The sequence below is a fragment of the Bradysia coprophila genome, chromosome IV, assembly GCF_014529535.1.
Source record: "Bradysia coprophila strain Holo2 chromosome IV, BU_Bcop_v1, whole genome shotgun sequence".
Taxonomy (NCBI): Eukaryota; Metazoa; Arthropoda; class Insecta; order Diptera; family Sciaridae; genus Bradysia; species Bradysia coprophila.
In genome coordinates this window covers 5,394,902-5,412,676 of record NC_050738.1, presented here as the reverse complement: position 1 = coordinate 5,412,676, position 17,775 = coordinate 5,394,902, and the positions used below count along the sequence as shown (strand labels likewise).

At 36.2% G+C, this 17,775-nt stretch overlaps 3 protein-coding genes and 1 long non-coding RNA gene across 9 annotated transcripts; 3 read left to right on the top strand and 1 right to left on the bottom strand.

Moving 5' to 3' along the window:
* The first annotated feature begins 573 nt into the window (after positions 1–573).
* On the top strand, positions 574–8,176 carry LOC119066714 (zinc metalloproteinase nas-6-like). Of its 4 annotated transcripts, none has more exons than XM_037169326.1 (4): positions 574–866; positions 946–1,072; positions 1,137–1,212; positions 1,884–2,627. In XM_037169326.1, the coding sequence occupies exons 1-4, from the start codon at positions 635–637 to the stop codon at positions 2,619–2,621; spliced, it is 1,173 nt and encodes a 390-aa protein (XP_037025221.1). In that variant the 5' UTR covers positions 574–634; the 3' UTR covers positions 2,622–2,627. The 4 variants fall into 4 exon arrangements, with proteins under 4 accessions (XP_037025221.1, XP_037025218.1, XP_037025219.1 ...); XM_037169323.1 differs by lacking the exons at positions 946–1,072; positions 1,137–1,212; positions 1,884–2,627 and adding exons at positions 6,425–6,551; positions 6,622–6,697; positions 7,157–8,176 and having other exon boundaries at positions 592–866; XM_037169324.1 differs by lacking the exons at positions 1,137–1,212; positions 1,884–2,627 and adding exons at positions 6,622–6,697; positions 7,157–8,176 and having other exon boundaries at positions 592–866.
* On the bottom strand, positions 4,252–5,517 carry LOC119066716. The gene is made up of 2 exons (XR_005085788.1): positions 5,221–5,517; positions 4,252–5,003 (listed from the first exon to the last, which is right to left on the bottom strand). It is a non-coding gene; the product is annotated as an uncharacterized LOC119066716 (long non-coding RNA).
* Positions 8,177–9,716: 1,540 nt separating the features above from the next.
* LOC119066715 (astacin-like metalloprotease toxin 5) lies at positions 9,717–12,069 on the top strand. Its single transcript, XM_037169327.1, has 4 exons — positions 9,717–10,187; positions 10,258–10,387; positions 10,455–10,530; positions 11,273–12,069. The coding sequence occupies exons 1-4, from the start codon at positions 9,956–9,958 to the stop codon at positions 11,717–11,719; spliced, it is 885 nt and encodes a 294-aa protein (XP_037025222.1). The 5' UTR covers positions 9,717–9,955; the 3' UTR covers positions 11,720–12,069.
* A 2,075-nt stretch (positions 12,070–14,144) lies between these two features.
* On the top strand, positions 14,145–16,755 carry LOC119066713 (astacin-like metalloprotease toxin 1). 3 transcript variants are annotated; one of them, XM_037169321.1, is made up of 5 exons: positions 14,145–14,468; positions 14,536–14,665; positions 14,733–14,808; positions 15,454–16,067; positions 16,185–16,755. In XM_037169321.1, the coding sequence occupies exons 1-5, from the start codon at positions 14,237–14,239 to the stop codon at positions 16,519–16,521; spliced, it is 1,389 nt and encodes a 462-aa protein (XP_037025216.1). In that variant the 5' UTR covers positions 14,145–14,236; the 3' UTR covers positions 16,522–16,755. The 3 variants fall into 3 exon arrangements, with proteins under 3 accessions (XP_037025216.1, XP_037025215.1, XP_037025214.1); XM_037169320.1 differs by having other exon boundaries at positions 15,454–16,070; positions 16,188–16,755; XM_037169319.1 differs by having other exon boundaries at positions 15,454–16,755.
* Positions 16,756–17,775: the final 1,020 nt, after the last annotated feature.

Here is a 17,775-nt window from a genome sequence, read left to right as displayed (position 1 = left end):
AGACAATTAAATCATAGTCAAACATTTTAAAAAAAAGATGTCAGTGGCATCAAAGTTATGTGCTACACCGCCTCCTCACTATATTTACCTTGGACTTTACCATCGGCAATAATGACATTTTTCTCCATTTTCTAGTAATAAGAAGTTGAAAAATTCATTTTTCTAATGAATTTTGATGATCCGAGGTCAATAAACACAAAGAAATTAGAATTTTTTATTTTTATCCCGAGCTATGTAATGGATTTTACATGCTGCGGGCGTCGAAAGTAGTGTTGGAAACGTGAAAAGTACGGTTTTCGACGCTAGCATCTAAAATCCATTGTCAAAAGTCACTTTTTCGTGTGCTTATTTACCTCGACTGTGTCTCATATCAACACAACATTCACATGAGAACTCAACTTTTTATCCCTTGCTATACAAATGACTATAATGTATTTGTAATTGATAGTAAGATCGAGAATAGAGAACAGTGAGTCAACACAAACAGGGAACACACAATGACAAATTTTGTGTAGAGTTCCTGTCAACTTTCAAGAAATTCTTTGTATGATTGTGGCTGTTCCATATGCAGACCTTGAGATTCTATTTTAGTGTTTTAGTTGATTCTTCACTATTGTGCGGTGAACATTGAAAAATGGATTCCCAACTGAAAGTAATTTTTGTGTGTTTTATTGTCAACTCAATTATTGTTTGCAATGTGTCTACCGTGGATGCTAATGTATTAGATAACTCTGTTTATTATCACGAGAATGATGTAAGCAAAATGAGTTCCAAGGACATATATAACCTTCACCATGGATTCGTCGAAGAAGTGTTCAAATGGAAGGATGGTCAAATCAATTTTAAAATTGACAAAAATTTTAACGGTATAACACACCAACGACCATTAATTTGCGCCACACAAACATAAACTGCAATTTAGCATGTCTCTTTAATTACGGACAGATTATGAAATTGATAAAATATTGGCAGCGATGTATGAAATTGAAAGGTCCAGTTGTATACGGTTTACGGCTCATGATTCAAGCGACGGTCCTGATTATGTGATGATAAAGAAAGATTATACTAACAGGTAAACTTGTGTTGCATTCCTATGTTAATTATGATGGGAAAAAAAACGTTCTATCTTCATGTAGATTTTCAGCTTCATCTGACCTCGGTTATTGTCATTGGGGAGAACAGCTTATAGAGCTTACACCTGGCAGTTTAGACGTAAGTCTTTCACAAATTATGTTGCGATTAATTGTGGTTTGTTGAGGTCACAAAATTGTTTCGAGTAGTCAAAAAGTGCTATTTTACAAATCTACAAAATTATCACCATTCAGTAGCTCGGAACTGGCTCGGAACCTAAATCCGACCAAATACTCGTACCTGTTTTGATCTTAACGTCATGTGATTAATTTTGCCTTTGTCAATAGGTTGATTAGGTTCCCGGTTTACCCAGAGAAACGATAACAGATGGCCCAGCTGGTGACGCGGTAGGTAGCAACGCCATCTGTTATCATTTCTCTGAATTTAGCAGAAAATTTGTTCGAAAATTTCAGGTTAATTTGGCATGTTCAGGTTGGGATAAATCAGGTTTATGTCACGTTTGTCTTAATGATATTACCTGACCTGAACTTTCAGGTTGAGTCATTTTTAACCGCAATCGACCACGGTTGTTGACCTATTCCGAGCTCTGTATTGGTGTAATTGTGTGATGGCTGTTCAACACTGTCTATAATTAGAACGAAAATCACTGCTCACAGTTGTCGTTTCACAAAACAGCAAACAGCTTTTCAATCTCGAATCTATAGCGAGAACAATTAAATGATTGCCGATTCAACCATTGGTTATTTCAACAGTTCTCGAAGTTAATCTCTAAATTAATTCTAAATTCCCAGGAACACACAACGATTCTTCGTCAACTACTTCACACAATTGGATTCGATCACCATCATAGGCGTTCCGACCGTGACATTTACATTACGATTCATTTAGAAAATACAAATTTAAGTGAATCCAGTATTTTAGCGAACTATGTGCAACTAATTAGGTTCGATCCGCTGGTGAAGTATTTGACACCGTTCGACTTCGATTCTGTGTTGTTGTTTAGTGAACACGATTTTAGTATCAACAGTGAGCCAGTCATAACTTCCAAAAAGAAAGGGGCAAGAATACCGTCACCCGTAGACCGCAATCGCGGCTTGTCGAATTATGACGTTATTTTGTTGAATCGATTCTATGACTGCCAAAATGTCGACAGAGCAAAAAGTAAAATTTTTTATGAAAACGATATTGAGATCCTCTACCCGTGGGTCGTTAATTATCATGAAATACAACTAGCTAAAGAATATATCGAGAAGAACGAACCGCAAGATGTTGAAGAAAATCAAATATACGAACTGTCGGATGGTGTGCACGATCCAAATTTTACCATCAACGAAGTCGATGAAATCGACAGTAAGCACGGATATAAAGAGGAAAGCCAACAAACAGACAATTGCAACATGTGCAGAATACCAATTCAAACGAAGAAACAGTTGCACCAAGAAGATAATCAAATAGACGGACAGTTACACGGTGCGAAGGATGCAAATTTGACTAACAATAGGAATGGATCGTGCTGGTGGGAGACATGAAATGGATGGTAAAAGGATTGTACACAGAAAACACATCAGAACTATAGAAATTCTAACATGAAACATTCACCATTGCAGCAATTACTGATATCTTTGACGTCACACACATGTAATCGTAATCGAATCACGACCATAAATATTTTTGATCTGAAACCGTTAGAAAAATTTTAACGATTCGATTAGAATAGTTGAATTTTGTAAATTATTTTAATTTGTAATTTTTCCAATTATTTTTTCCATTAAAGAGAACAGTGAATCAGTGGACGTGTTTTAATATTCCTTAACTGTCAATTTTCTAGCTTCTAGATTAGAGTCAATTTAAGTAAGTAGCCAAGAATAAGAGTAAAATCAAATCAAACTAAAATGATCAATTCTGAGGATTTTCTGTGGATCGTTATTTGAAAGTTTAACAGAAATTAAATTACATTGCCAAAAGTAGCGTCTTTATTTGACTTAAGTCACGGTTAGTGCTAGAAAGAGCATTTCCTGTTGCCACGAACAGTTTACTTATAAAGTTTACAACACTTACTTTGACGTCTTTATCATGCAAAGTACTTTATGTACCAAAGGAAAAAATAGAAAATTTCTTGTTGCGCTCTAGCTGCATTCTTTACCCTCTGTTAAAATTTCCTCGTTAACAAATAACTCGATTCCTTGTTTCGCTCTGGCTGCATACTTTTCCATGTTAAAATTTCCAAGTTTCTTTCCTCTTTCCTCTTTCCAAATAACTATCCACTGAAAGTATAAATCAGGTATGACCACAGCACTGCTCCTAGCATGAACACTGAAATGACAAGCGTCAAATTTGGAGGCTGTAGTGATATTTTTTATTTATTAAACAGGGCATCTGTTCAATTGCTTAAACAGATATGCACGTAGGCCTCTTGTGGACCCATTGTGGGCTGTAGTGATAAGAGTCACCCTCACAGTTAAGGATTATTTGTATTGCAAATACTCATACAACCAAAACAATTCATCTACCTTTACAAATGAAACGCCTCTGAATATTTTCCATGTTCATGCTAGAAGCAGTGCTAGGGTATGGCCGATCAGTCGTTTCGTTTTCAACGCATTCACAGTTTATGTCAAAATAACTTATGAAAGTGGGCTATCTTATCTCTGGGCCGACAGTAGACCATACCTGCTTTTATTATTTCATTGATTGTAACTCGTTACGTTACGAGACCAAGCTTCAATTTAATATCAATCTGGAAGATAAAACCTCCAAATGCATGCAAACCAACGCTCTTCAAGTCCTAATTGGCAGGTAACAAATAGAGTACTATATTTGGTATGACCATAGCACTATCTGTTTGAGCGATGTGAAAGCTTCAGTGCTTGACACTTTCAGTACTCTATTTAGAGTACCACTTATGCTTGAAGTGTGTTGATGTTACACAAATCATCTATTCGTGGTTGAATGATAAATTCACGTTCACTACATTTTAAGTGTAGGTAAGACCGTAAGACAGATGATGGACTATCAATAATACCGTCCTAACTCAGGGTTTTCATTTCTGCACAAAATTAGAGACAATTCTCCTTAATTGACCAATGTGCTGTGCATCAGCTGCATCTAATGACTTGAAGACCATATATTATATTCGATCGAGAAATAAGTTGGCTTCAATTTCTGGTTGTTTAATTGGTGTATTCAATGATCCATAAAAACAAATAAAATTACAAATCTAACCAAAGCTTCGGTTTGAAATTAATTCTACAAATTTTCTGTACAGCCTCTTACAGGCAATTGAAAATATTTTGAACATTGAGTAAATACACCGACACTGAATGGCATCCGTACCATTAGCTTCGTATTTTTTACAGCTCTCAGCTTGCACTCTATCTTTTTATTCCACTACTTGACCTATATCTCAATCCAGACAATTCATCATTTGTGATTTCCCATTTAGCGGGAATGTCACGCTTCATCTCATCGAAATAGCGTTCTAATATAGCAGTTCGGCCTTCTTCATGGCTACCAGACGATTTCGAGCTATCGAAGCTGGGCGATCTGCTGATAGTCGATGGAGCTACTCGATTTCAGATGTTTTATCGCGTCAAAATTTTTAATGAGAAATTCTTCGTATGTCTGGTACAATGGATCGGGTCTGGTTAAATTTGTTTGAGCTGCACGTTCGTTCAAGGGACCGTTAGCCGGCAAACGATCCAGCATCGATTGTCCCTTAACCTTTCGTATAAATTTGTCAATGGTCGATAAATGTCGAATAGCGGTTGCTTCATCTAGAGGATCCAGTGGTTGGTCATCCTGTTGCTCATTTGATGAGGACGTTGACGGTAAGTCATTCGAAATTGACGGATGAACTGAACGGTGTTGATGCATTGAATATTTATTATCCGATTGCATATTGTCGGTGTCAACTGGAAAAAAGAAAATCGGAAGAGTTGAACACTTTGAGGCCATCAATTTCATGGAAATGTTGATTTCGTTTGAAAAAGTAATGAAAATGCAGAAATTGCAATGTGATGGCTCCATTTTCCTTAACACAATTGCCGGCATTATTTGAATAGAATGAGAAAATTGCGAGAGAATGACAAATGTGTGTCTCAAATGTAAATTAAAATCATTTAAACTTACAGATATCTCCTCACAATTTGGGGAACATCCTTATTCTATGTGTTCTCGGTCCGCGTTTTTCTAAGATTTAATTCAATATTACGAGTTACTTGATGCAACTACCTCTCATAGGCATAAATTACGGTTTATTTGTAACTTTGATTACAACTATTGTCGATAGGCATCCATTACGGACTGAATGTGGCTTGTGTCTAGTTCATGTCGAGTGTGAGTGTATCACACACACAAAAATATATGAAAAAATGACGAACCAATGGGATTGCCGCTGTAATTGTTGCACTTCGATTTCGAAATCTCAACTTTTCATTATGTCATTTCAGGATTCTCTCACGATGCGAATCACGTTTCCAGTCACTTTTCATTCCCAGTTGTGCGTTGATGTCACTTTTCGTTTCTAGCTGTGTCAATTTTATTACGGGAACGTGATTCGTTATTTATTGAACGAAATCAAAATCAAATGTTGAAACAATTTCGGATTTGTTATGAAGCGCTAGCTCTTATTACTAAAGCCTCTAAATTTGACACTTGAGATGCTAGGAGCAGTGCTGTGCTATTATATATCTGTAGTGGACGGTAGCTTTTAGGTAATTTCGCGAGTTGTAGCCTGAATGAACAGAAATACGAATTTCCATGCCGAGGGGCCAAATTACGAATTTTGTCCCAAACTATTCTTTCAATTTCGGCCCAACGACGATTCAATTGTCTACTACGTTTTCGTATATTTGTATCCTAATCTAAAACGCATAGCTGCATTGGCTCTAGGCATTTTTTGTTTGTAGACTTTTTTGTCACGAAAAGTCTCCAATTTTCACCGTCACTCTCGCAATTATTTTGAAGGTGACCTATCCACTTTATTCGAGTGTTTGGGATAGCGTAGATCGCATAATATAAAGCGGAAAAATGAATTCCAAATTTAACTTAATTTCTGTTTGCGTTGTCATTAATTTAATTAACATTTTCAATGTGTCCACTGTGAATGCTAATCTCTTAGACAGCATTGTCTATTATACAGATAGTGCAATACAAAGATATGGCTTGAGCTATAAGGATATATTCAATCTTCACCATTCCTTTGTCATTGAACGATCGAAATGGAAAGATGGTCAAATCAATTTTAAAATTGACAAAAAATTTAACGGTAAAACCACACCAACACTCCAACAGAAAATAAATGGAAATTCAAATTCTCTTTTCGAAACTTCAGATGATGAAATCGATAAAATATTGGAAGCGATGTATAACATTGAACTATTCAGTTGTGTACGGTTTGCTGCTCATCATCCAAGCTACGGTCCGGATTATGTGATGATAACGAAAGATTATGTTAATAGGTAAACTTGTGTTTCATTACATGACTGTGTCCCAATTATGACAAAAGAAAAACGATACACCCCCATGCAGATTTACATCTTCAGCTGAACTTGGTTGCGTACACAAGGGAGAACAGGCTTTGTCGCTTAGCATTGACATGATTAATGTAAGTCTTTCAACGGAGAGTATGTCAGCATGTTGATTAGTTTTTTCCAAGCCAAAAGTGACTATGTTTTACAATATCACAAAACGTTCAACGTTCAGAACAACTAAAATGTCGAAAGGATATTCTCTTCTCTAACGGTTTTATGAGAGAACGGTTGAAAAACGTTTTGAAGTATCGTGAAACGATAACCAAATTTCAAAATCTTGAGCAACGCACTTCAAGCATCTAAATAGACTACTCAAACTAAACTCACCTGTCGCAGGTAACTTTGTCTCCAGGTAATCTACATTATCTGCCGCAGCTGTGTTTTTTGTATGGGGCTCTACAGCTGTGGCAGCTATTGTAGATTACCTGGAGACAAAGTTACCTGTAACAGCTGAGTTTTTCGAAACTTTTTTGTCAGTGTGCCTTGACACATTTTACCATTTCTACTTTATAACTAAAGGTTAATTCCGACAGGACCACCAAACGATTCTTCACGAATTATTTCACACAATTGGATTTGGCCATCATCATCAGCGTTCCGACCGAGACAATTACATCGAAATTCACTACGAAAACACAGATTTGAGTGAATTGGACATTTTGATGAATTTTGCACCAAAAGTTAGTTTCGATTCGCGGATGACGTATTTGACACCATTCGACTTCAATTCTGTCATGCTGTACAATGAGGATGGTTTCAGTGCCAACAATAAGTCAGTCATAACTTCTAAAATTGAAGGGTCAAGAATACCGTCATCAGACCGCGATCGTGGTTTGTCACCATATGACGTAATTTTGTTGAATCGATTCTACGACTGTAATACTGTCGACAAAAGAAAAAGTAAAATTTTTTATGAAACCGCCCTGGGTATCCTATATCCAAAGATCGTCAATTTTCACGAAATACAACGAGCTAAAGATTATATCGAGCTGAACGTACCACAAGATGTTGAACTAACTCAAATAGTGGAGAAGTCGGACGATGCCAACAATCTGGTCACCAACGTCACCGACGAAGCGGATAAAGATGAGAATGAAGATGAAGATGAATTTCGCGACAATGAAGAGGATTACATCGACGAAGAAAGTCAAACTGACGGACGACTGCAAGATGGGCAGAATATAAATTTGACTAGCAGTGTAGTGGACAGACTGCATGTTGACAGGCGGATAGAAGAGAATTTGGTCGATGAGAATGATACTATTTTGGCCAAAAATAAAGAGGAACAACCAATCAAATATCAACACGCAAACCCTGGTACTTCCAGATTGTCAGAATATCGGCCATACATACCGCCGTTATACGGAAAGTTGTGGCGCCACAAGTAGTGACGTCATTGTAATCGAATCGTGAGCCTTAGTAATATTTACTATTTATAAAATCTAGATTTTAAGTTCTGAGTGTTAAGTTAAGTTTTAAATTTTGTGTGCTGCAAATTCTTTAATTTGCGAATTTTTGGTATTTTTACAATAAAAGCAATATGTGACGCGATGTAAATTGTTTTAATGTTTCCTCTATTTCATCTCTATCAACTCTATATTTCGCTCTGCACTTCGTAATTTCCACTGTCGTCATATCATTGGAAGCTAATTTTTGTGCAATTTGTTAGCCTGAATAATTTCCACATAATTTCTCCTACTTTTTGGAAAAATCGTTCTGTGCTGACATCATAATTTGAGGAAGAAAATTAATTAATCGAAAAGGGTCTCTGCTGCACTCCGAAAGCAATTTCATTCACAAATGACTAGCATATCGACGATATAATTGTCGTAATAAAGGATATAACATTAGCCTTATAGGTACATGACCTATTTTTCCGCTTTTGTCGACAGCTGAGTGAGATAGCAGTCTGTCTGTGAAAAGTAAATCCAGGCTTGAGTTGACGGTTGAAGTTTACGAATCACTAATCTTTTTATTAAATGATTCGAAGCGCAATGACTAGCCTACTTTTTGGAAAAGACTCCCAAATTCAATAGAATGAGAGACAAGAGAGGTAGTTTCAAAGTGGTATATTTGAAATCTGACAAATCTGACCTACAACAATTGGCTGACCTGTAAACTAAAATTATATATTCTAGAGCTAGCTCAAGCTGTTGCTGAATTTGAGGACAGTTTAAACTGTGAAATACTTTGAAATACTTAATAAAATGAAGATTTCTGACGTAAATTTTTACGTGATGTCGTAGTTGCTATTGGCAGGCCATTTCACCTGCATATAGTCTTTGTAAAAGGAAAAATGCTATTGGCAGGCGCCAATCCCTCTGTAAAATGGAAAACACTATTCGCAGGCAAGTTCGCCTGCCAATAGCATTTTATATAAGGGAGATGCTATTGACAGGTGCCTGCCAAGCCAATAGCATATTTAGTAATAATTTGGCTATTGGCAGGCGCCTGCGAATAGTCACTACTTTAATTTAACTGAGCTCGATGGGTGATATGTCAACATTTCGACTCTCTTTTAACACTGTATTTTAGGCATTCCCTATTGATGCCCAATACCGATAAGGAGGATTTTAGGAGATCATTGTTTGGTTTCAGAAGTTAAGAAGAATCTCTGAGTTATGTTCATACAATGTAACTATAAACAGGCACTAGAACAAAGGCAAAGACCAAAATAAGGGGCTTTTTGACCGTTTAAAAATTATGTTCTGGAGCCTGTTTATAATGCGTCGGTTCACATCAATTATTTTTTAAGCCTCCAGCTTCTTTTAATAAGGTTTAGGATCACCTTTGAAAGGATTTTAAGGAGTTTTAGGAGGAGAAGCGCCCAACCAAGGCGCTGGAAAAACAGTGGCTCTAGAAAGTCGTGAGTAAGATAAGTTAACCGATTTCTAAATAAATTTATATTTTTGCCATGTACTCCAAGAAGGCGCTCAGATAAAATGGCCTTGAGCTCTGGGAAGGTTTACCGCGGTTCGGATTTAGAGTATTCATATTCATGCTTGAAATACGTTGCTGGAACGATTCTCTCATTATTTATTTCCAATATATTTATTTCCTGTGTCATCGATAATTCTGCTATTTTTTCTTTTTCTTGCGAAATACATTTTTCGGTGTACAAACAAAAAGTCATTTGGACCAAATGGTGCGAAAGTAAAAAATCCATCTCAAGTTCGCCCAAGGTTCATTTTCACCACTCGTGACCCAAATAACTATTGTACATTTTGAAATAATCTCCAGCCGTACCTACTACTTGCAATCAGTTTAATTGTGACCGTCCACCTTCTCTGAGTGTTTAGAAGAGCGCAGAGCGCACAATATTAATCGGAAACATGAATTCCAAATTCAATCTAATTTTTGTTTGTTTTCTCATTAATTTGATTAATGTTTGCATTGTGTCTACGGTGAATACTAAGCTATTAGACAGTCTGGCTTATTATAACGAGAGTAGCATAAGCAAATTGAGTCCAAGGGACAGATTCAATCTCCATCATGCTTTTGTTGTTGAAGACAATAAATGGAAAAATGGTCGAATCGGTTATCAAATTGACGAAAATTTTAACGGTTAGTGGTTGAAGCCTTTTTGTAAGATAAAACACAAAGCTCAATTCGACACACCTTTTAACAATTGCAGACGATGAGAAGCGCAAAATATTTTTAGCGATGACAGAGATTGAAGTGTCCAGTTGTATACGCTTCGTACGTCATGATCCAAGCCATAACTTTTCCGATTATGTGATGATAATGAAAGATTACACAGACAGGTAATTGTTTTGATGAAATAACGCGATTATGTGAAATTATGATGGATGGACGCGATACTCTCCGTAGATCGTCTTCTTCGTCGGATCTTGGTTGTCTCCATCTGGAAAAACAGTTTCTATGGCTTGGCGTTGACATGCTTTATGTAAGTTGTACTCTCATATCGGCACTTTTCCGTTGATTTTTTTATCAATTTGATAGTGTCTCAACCGTTGTGAAAGAAAATGAGCCGCTTTGTCAGAGCTATCATTTTACAAAATCACAAATCTTTGAAGAACATTGCAGAACCGGTTCTACAACAAAAAGTTGATAAAGACGATGTGATTTTACCAAGGCCTTAATGAGTGCCGCCAACGCACTTCAAGCAAAAGTGGTACTTTAAATAGGGTACTGAAACTTGACAGTGCTCCATACAAAATTTGACACTGTAAAAAGAGTGGGGACAAAATTGCATACAAAATAGAACTCTATTTGGCAGGTGTCAATCGAAGCACTTTTGCTTGAGGTGCGTTGGTGTCGCTCATATTTTTTATGAGCAAAACTGCCAGCCTTGGGTTTTACTACTAGATGTTGCAGAAATTATTTTTTAACACATAGCACTGCTACTAGCATTAACACTCGTATTTCAGACGTCAAAATTCGTGTACGTGACAACTAGATTAGTTGACACCAAGAAAATCTGTCTCTATCGTAGAACCTATTTTCATTGCATCAACCTTCGAATATTTTCTATGTTAATGCTAGGAGCAGTGCTATGGTTAAGGTAGTTTCGTACATTATCACATCAATGCAAATGAATCTAACAGTTGGAGACAATGTTTCACATCAAAGTATCTTTAACCGTGTTTAAGTCAGATGTTCACACTCTGAAAAATTAATTCCAACAGGATGTCGACATCCATGATACAATACTCCATGAACTCCTTCATACAATTGGATTTGATCATCATCATCAGCGTTCCGACCGAGACACATACATCGCAATTCATTTAGAAAATACAAACTTAAGCGATGCCGACATTTTAGCTGACTACGCGAAACACATCAAGTTCAATCCATGGTTGAAATATGTAACTCCCTTCGACTTTGATTCGGTCATGTTGTATGAAGCATATTCGGACAGTGTTAACGATAAGGCGGTCATAACTTCGAAAATTAACGGTAAAAAAGTGCCGGTATATCGAGAACAGGGCCTGTCGAAGAACGATAAGATTCTGTTGAATCGATTTTATGAATGTGACGGAACTGATAGTCGTCATCCGAGGATGATAAGTTATAAGGACATGCACAACTACCGAATGTCTAGTCTAATTAAAGAAGAATGGGGCCTGTAGATGTGAGGAGGATGGCGGCGCCATTCATACAATGTGTCATATTGCTAGTATATATTTTGCAAATTCAGAAATGAATATTTGAGGTAGTGCTATCGGCAAACGATACACATCAGACTGTATGTACAACGAATTATTGTTGTTACATAGCTGAGTTCGTTGTCGTTCAAGTTTTCCTTTAAGAAGCATCCTTAATCGAATTATTATGACAATGAAGACTTGTCGACAACGAAATATTTATGTGAAACTATAGTTTTAAGAAAAAAATTCAAAGTTTTGACTGGAGTCCTTACCTACACATTCGATTATTTTGGGAATGTAGATTTTTTTATATTAAAAAAAATGTGAAATATGAGAAAAGTCTTTTTACTCTTCATCGGTTTCTTTGTCAAGCATGAACTGATCATCTTATGATATCCTTGGATTCTTCAAAATGTTTTAGGTAAGTGATAGCGTCATTACCAGTTTTGATCAGACTATTTTGGGAAGGTAATATCTTCCCCCGAACTTCTCTTTCTTCAGAGGTTCAGAATTTCAGTAATTTTGGTGACGTTTAGAAAATTTAATGAAATTCAAGGGATCGCAAGGGTTCATGCACGCAAATGGTTAATTTTATATTTTCGCCACGCTCTAGCGAGTAAATGGGAAAGGACAAAATTGCTATTGACCAAAAGAAATCATCATCGGAAACATTAGAAAGTAAATTTACCTTTTTCTTCCATAGTTAAAGAAATAATTTTTCTAAAATCATTCTGTTCAATTCAGATGAAATTTTATTCCTTTTCACAGGTGGCACGGATATCACAAGCCGTATCTTTTACTTCTGTTGACCAAAATAATTTCAACCATACCAATCTTCTACTTCATTAGTTTCACTAAGTCATCATTAGCTAAGAACATAACCTTTGTTTCTGCCGTTGTAAATGGTTTTTTTGGTCCTTCTGTAGTTCAATAGTTGAATAGTTCTAGAATAGGGAAGATTGTGGATCATGATGATGTCACTTCCTTTCAGGAACTGGCCTTCGATGACTTCAAACTTGTTAAAAATCTGACTATTAGCCAAATAAAAATGGGCAAAAACAAGAGAAAGGTCCAAGGCTGCATACTTTGGGGAGGTCACGCAGATGCAGATACGCGGGTTACACACCACGTTTCATACAAAAAAACTCACCACGCCATACAAATTCAATTTTGGTGAATTTGTTTGTATGGAAAAGGTGTGTTCCCGCGTATCTAATAAAATGGCGATCTGCGTGACATCCCCAAAGTATACAGCCTTGGAAAGGTCTAGTGTCTAGAACAAAAAAGGAGAAGGAACTTCATGATTAGACATTATTTTGGATAACGACCTTAGAGAGTTACAAAAGTGATTTCATCTAGGATTTCATCGGATTGGAAATGACTAGGGAAAAGACCTTTTAAGTTGATGAATTGGGTAATTTTTTGATAGAGGGCCTCAAAGTCCACTAAAAAAAGATCTTCCATGAAACATCGGCAATGACCTATTCCTTCCAGAATAGAAGAAGGTTTTCAAGAAGACATTGTAGTTTTGGAAGGAAATCTTTTACTTTAAAGGTTTTCATTGAAATTCCTTTTCCGGCTAAAAATTGACGATCGGAGAATTCAATCAGTAGTCACGCACAATAAAAGTGTAAGCATCGTCAGTATTAAGATTTCGGGACATTTCTTTTTAAAAATTTAAAATTGTGTAATGAGGTAGTGACCAGTTTCTGCGTAATTGATAGTAGCAGATAATAAAAGAATTTTTGTTTAAAGTGGTTCAACTTAATTTCGAAAAGTCTGAAACAGTTTCACCAACTTGTCAAAATTAAGTGGAATGTGTAAGTGTGTGTGTCTCAAATGTATATTACACAAAGTTTACTTTTGCTTCACGATTTCGTCTACGTAATTCCTGTCTATCCCACTATTATGTCATTGGTTGACAGGACATCGTGTGAAATAAAATGCATGCATGTAACGTGTTTTATGCAATGAAGAAACTCAAGGGATGTCGATGTCATGTGTTGTATCAACGCACTACAAGCACGCCTAAATAGGGTACTGAAACTTGACAGTGTGTCACACAACTGTAAAACACTGTAAAAAAAACAATTTCATACAGCTGTCGACTATGATCCTTTTTAGATTAAAGTGCGTTCGTTGTATACGATATTATTTTGAACATTCTGATGCTGAGTTGAATAATAGTTATTTATGACATCGAGTGCGAAGTACTTTATTAGGCTCTAAATGTGTAATTATGACACGAGGCCGCAGGCACCGAGATTCATACAACGTTTTATGCAACAGAGCGATTTAAAGTTCGCAGTTTTTGAACATTATGATGCTTAGTTGCATAAATAACTATTTGAGCTCTGATCCAAAGACCTGCCGCATTGATTTCTGTCAATGTTTAGCGTAACGCAATACTTCTTTCAATCAGACCAGTCAGTTTAATTGACCGTCCACTTTGCTGAGTGTTTAGGATATTGCGCAGAGCGCACAATATTTATCGGAAAAATGAATTCAAAATTCATCCGAATTTTTGTTTGTTTTGTCATCAATGTAATTAATGTTTGCAATGTGTTTACCGCGAATACTACCCTATTAGACGGTCTGTCCTATTATAACGAGAGTGTCATCAGCAAATTGAGTCCAAGGGACAGATTCAATCTCCATCATGCGTTTGTCGTTGAAGACAATAAATGGAAAAATGGTCGAATCGGTTATGAAATTGACGACAAGTTTCACGGTTAGTAGTAGAAGCCTTTACGCAAGATAAACAAAGTTCAATTTGACGCTCCTTTTAACGATCGCAGACCGTGAGAAGCACAAAATATATTTGGCGATGGCGGAGATTGGACTGTCTAGTTGTGTACGCTTTGTGAGACACGATCCAAGCAAGTACGGGTCTGATTATGTGATGATAATAAAAGATTACGAAGACAGGTAATTCTTGTGATTAAATCGAGATGTGTCAATTAGGTTGATGAAAGAATGTGATACTCTCATTTAGATTTGAATCTTCAGCTCAGCTTGGCTGTCGTCATCAGGGAAAACAGTTTCTTTGGCTTGGCGTTCAAATGCTTTACGTAAGTTGTATTTGTATCTTAAATATCACATCATTTTGACGATATTATCATCAATTTGTCTCAACTGTTAGGTATAGCTTGAACAAAATCATAAAACCATCAACGTTGTAGAACAGTTCTACGACAAAATCTATTTTTCGACTTGATTCACAACTGTATAGAAGGTTTTGCGAATCTTTTTTCTTTGTTGACCGGTCCTACAACGTTTATTAGGTGGTATATTCTGTTAAATAACAGCAATGGGCCATGGCGACCGAAATTTTCCCTTTGTGCTTTTCTATTTTTAATTGATGTCATACCGCTCCTAAGCCTCCCAATTTGACACTGGTCTATTCAGTGTTGATGCTAGGACCAGTGTTGTAAGGTTTATTTTATATCGCTGTTCAAAGTCTAGTCCTTCAAAATTAAAATCTTCGAATTTTCAACGTTTGCTATTTTTTTATCGATATAAAATTTAAGTCCGAGCAAAAATTGTTCTGCGGCAGTTCTTAAAACGTTACTGCTCTTTTTACATATGACAAAAGCGACAAATTTTACGTCGAAAAAAATATAAAAAAATTCGGTTTCTCGGTCCATTGTAGACGATGTTTTACATTCGTCAGTTAGCTTCTTGGAATAATGTGTACCAAAAATTTATCCCGACAGGATCGTGATACACATGCGACGATTCTACATGAACTGCTTCATACAATTGGATTTGATCATCATCATCAGCGTTCAGACCGAGACCAGTACATTGAATTTCATTTAGAAAATGCAAATTTAAGTGACTCAGATATTACTGACAATTATGCAAAAACTATGTGGCCCGATCCGCGGGTAAAGTTTTTAACACCGTTCGACTTTGATTCTGTCATGTTATATGATACATATACCATGAGTGCTAAAATTAAAGATAAAAAACTTCCAAGGTTTCAACGTCAATTGTCGAAGAACGATAAGATTTTGTTGAATCGATTATACAACTGCAGCAGGTATCCACCGCTGAAAGAAAACGATCTTTTTTACCTAAACGAGACTAATCTTCGTCATCCGGTGGTGGATAAAAACGAAACCCTTTACGTAAGCGAGACTAATCTTCGTCATCCGGTGGTGGATAAAAACGAAACCGTTTACGTAAGCGAGACTAATATTCGTCATCCGGTGGTGGATAAAAACGAAATATTTTACAAAAACGAGACCTATAGTCGTCATCCGGTCGTGGATAAAAACGAGACTAATATTCGCCATCCGGTGGTGGGTAAAAACGAAACTGTCTACGAAAACGACATTCATAGTTGTCATCCGGTGGTGTATAGAAACAAAACATTCTATTACGAAAACGACACTAATATTCGTCATCCGGTGGTGGATAAAAACGAAACCCTTTACGTAAGCGAGACTAATATTCGTCATCCGGTCGTGGATAAAAACGAAACTAATATTCGCCATCCAGTGATGGATAGAAACGTAACTGTCTACGAAAACGAGACTCATAGTGGTCGTCCAGTGGTGTATAGAAACGAAACTTTCTATTACGAAAACGACACTAATAATCGTTATCCAGTGATGGATAAATACGAAACTTTTTACGAAAACGAAACCTGTAGTCCGGTACACCGACTTAATGATTTTATGAAGAACAGTGCTGTCGGTACAAAGTGGAGATGGATGGCTGCGCCATTCCTGCAATGTCTTATTTTGCTAGTACATTTTACCGATTTCGATCAATAGTCAAGGATCGTAAAGTTTTCTAATTATTTGATTGAGGTGATCAACGAATTCGTATTGCTGATAAATGGCTGTGTGTTCTCGAATCTTTCATTATATAGCAAAATTAATCTAATTATTGTTGTGAGACATTAACGTAACCGAAACTTTTATGTGAAACTAGTTTTAGAGAATGCAATTCAAAGTTTTGGTTTTGATTAGAGTGTGCTACGAGCTTACAAAAATATACGTTTATTTTAGGAATTTAAGTTTTTTATATTGAAAAAAACTTTTTAAAAAATTAAAAAATAATCTTTTCAATCTTACTAAGCTTCTCTGCAAATAGACAACTTGCATGGTCTTCTGAAAATATTTTATTATTGTTATTCGGGTTACACATCTCTTGAGTGAATTAGTATTTTAAATCAGCAATTTAAATTTTCCTAATTCGTCTACGTCATCATTCTCATTTGCGAATATTTTCGTTTTTTTATGTTGGTACGTAAATAGACGAACATCTAATGACGTAAGCGCAGATTTGCGAGTGTGTTAGTGTATGTCTTACATATGCACGACCGCACTAGTCTGACGTCACACTTTCCTCTGAAATTAATGTTCTTCATTAATTTAAAAAAAACCTAAAGAATATTTTGATTAGGTGTAGTGGTAAATTATGCTTATTTTAACATCAAAATTCATTTAAAAATGGTTCAATGTGATTTCACGATTATGCAACATGTCTATTGATGCTGCAATACCCTCTCTAGCAATCAAACTTCTATTCAAATACCATCTTATTCCTTTGTTTATACTTTACATGTAAATAGCAAAGGCTACGTTGCATTTTCGCCAAATGTAGTTAGGTTGCTAGAGAGGGTATAGGAGAATGATATTAAGAAACTACGAAGAAATGTAATAGAGTTTTCCCATATTTTAGTACATTCTGTCATAAAATTACTGCTGTCACTATGCTTATTTTCATGTGAACCAACTTCATATGGTGACATTTGTTCTGTAATGACAAATGTGAAGTTTGTTCACATGAAAATAAGCCGCAGATAATGAAAGTACTATGCAAAAAATGTGGCGCCTCTACAGGCCAACCCACTTGTCCCATATTGGATGTTGCTAAGATGTGGTTGGATCCTTCAAAATGTAGCCGAGTTTATATTAGGGCTGTTCAAATTTTATCAATAATTAGCTAAGTGACGACGATAACATCATTTGCGATTAAAATTGATTTGATTCAATGAAGTGGACGCACCCAAATTTTGGTAT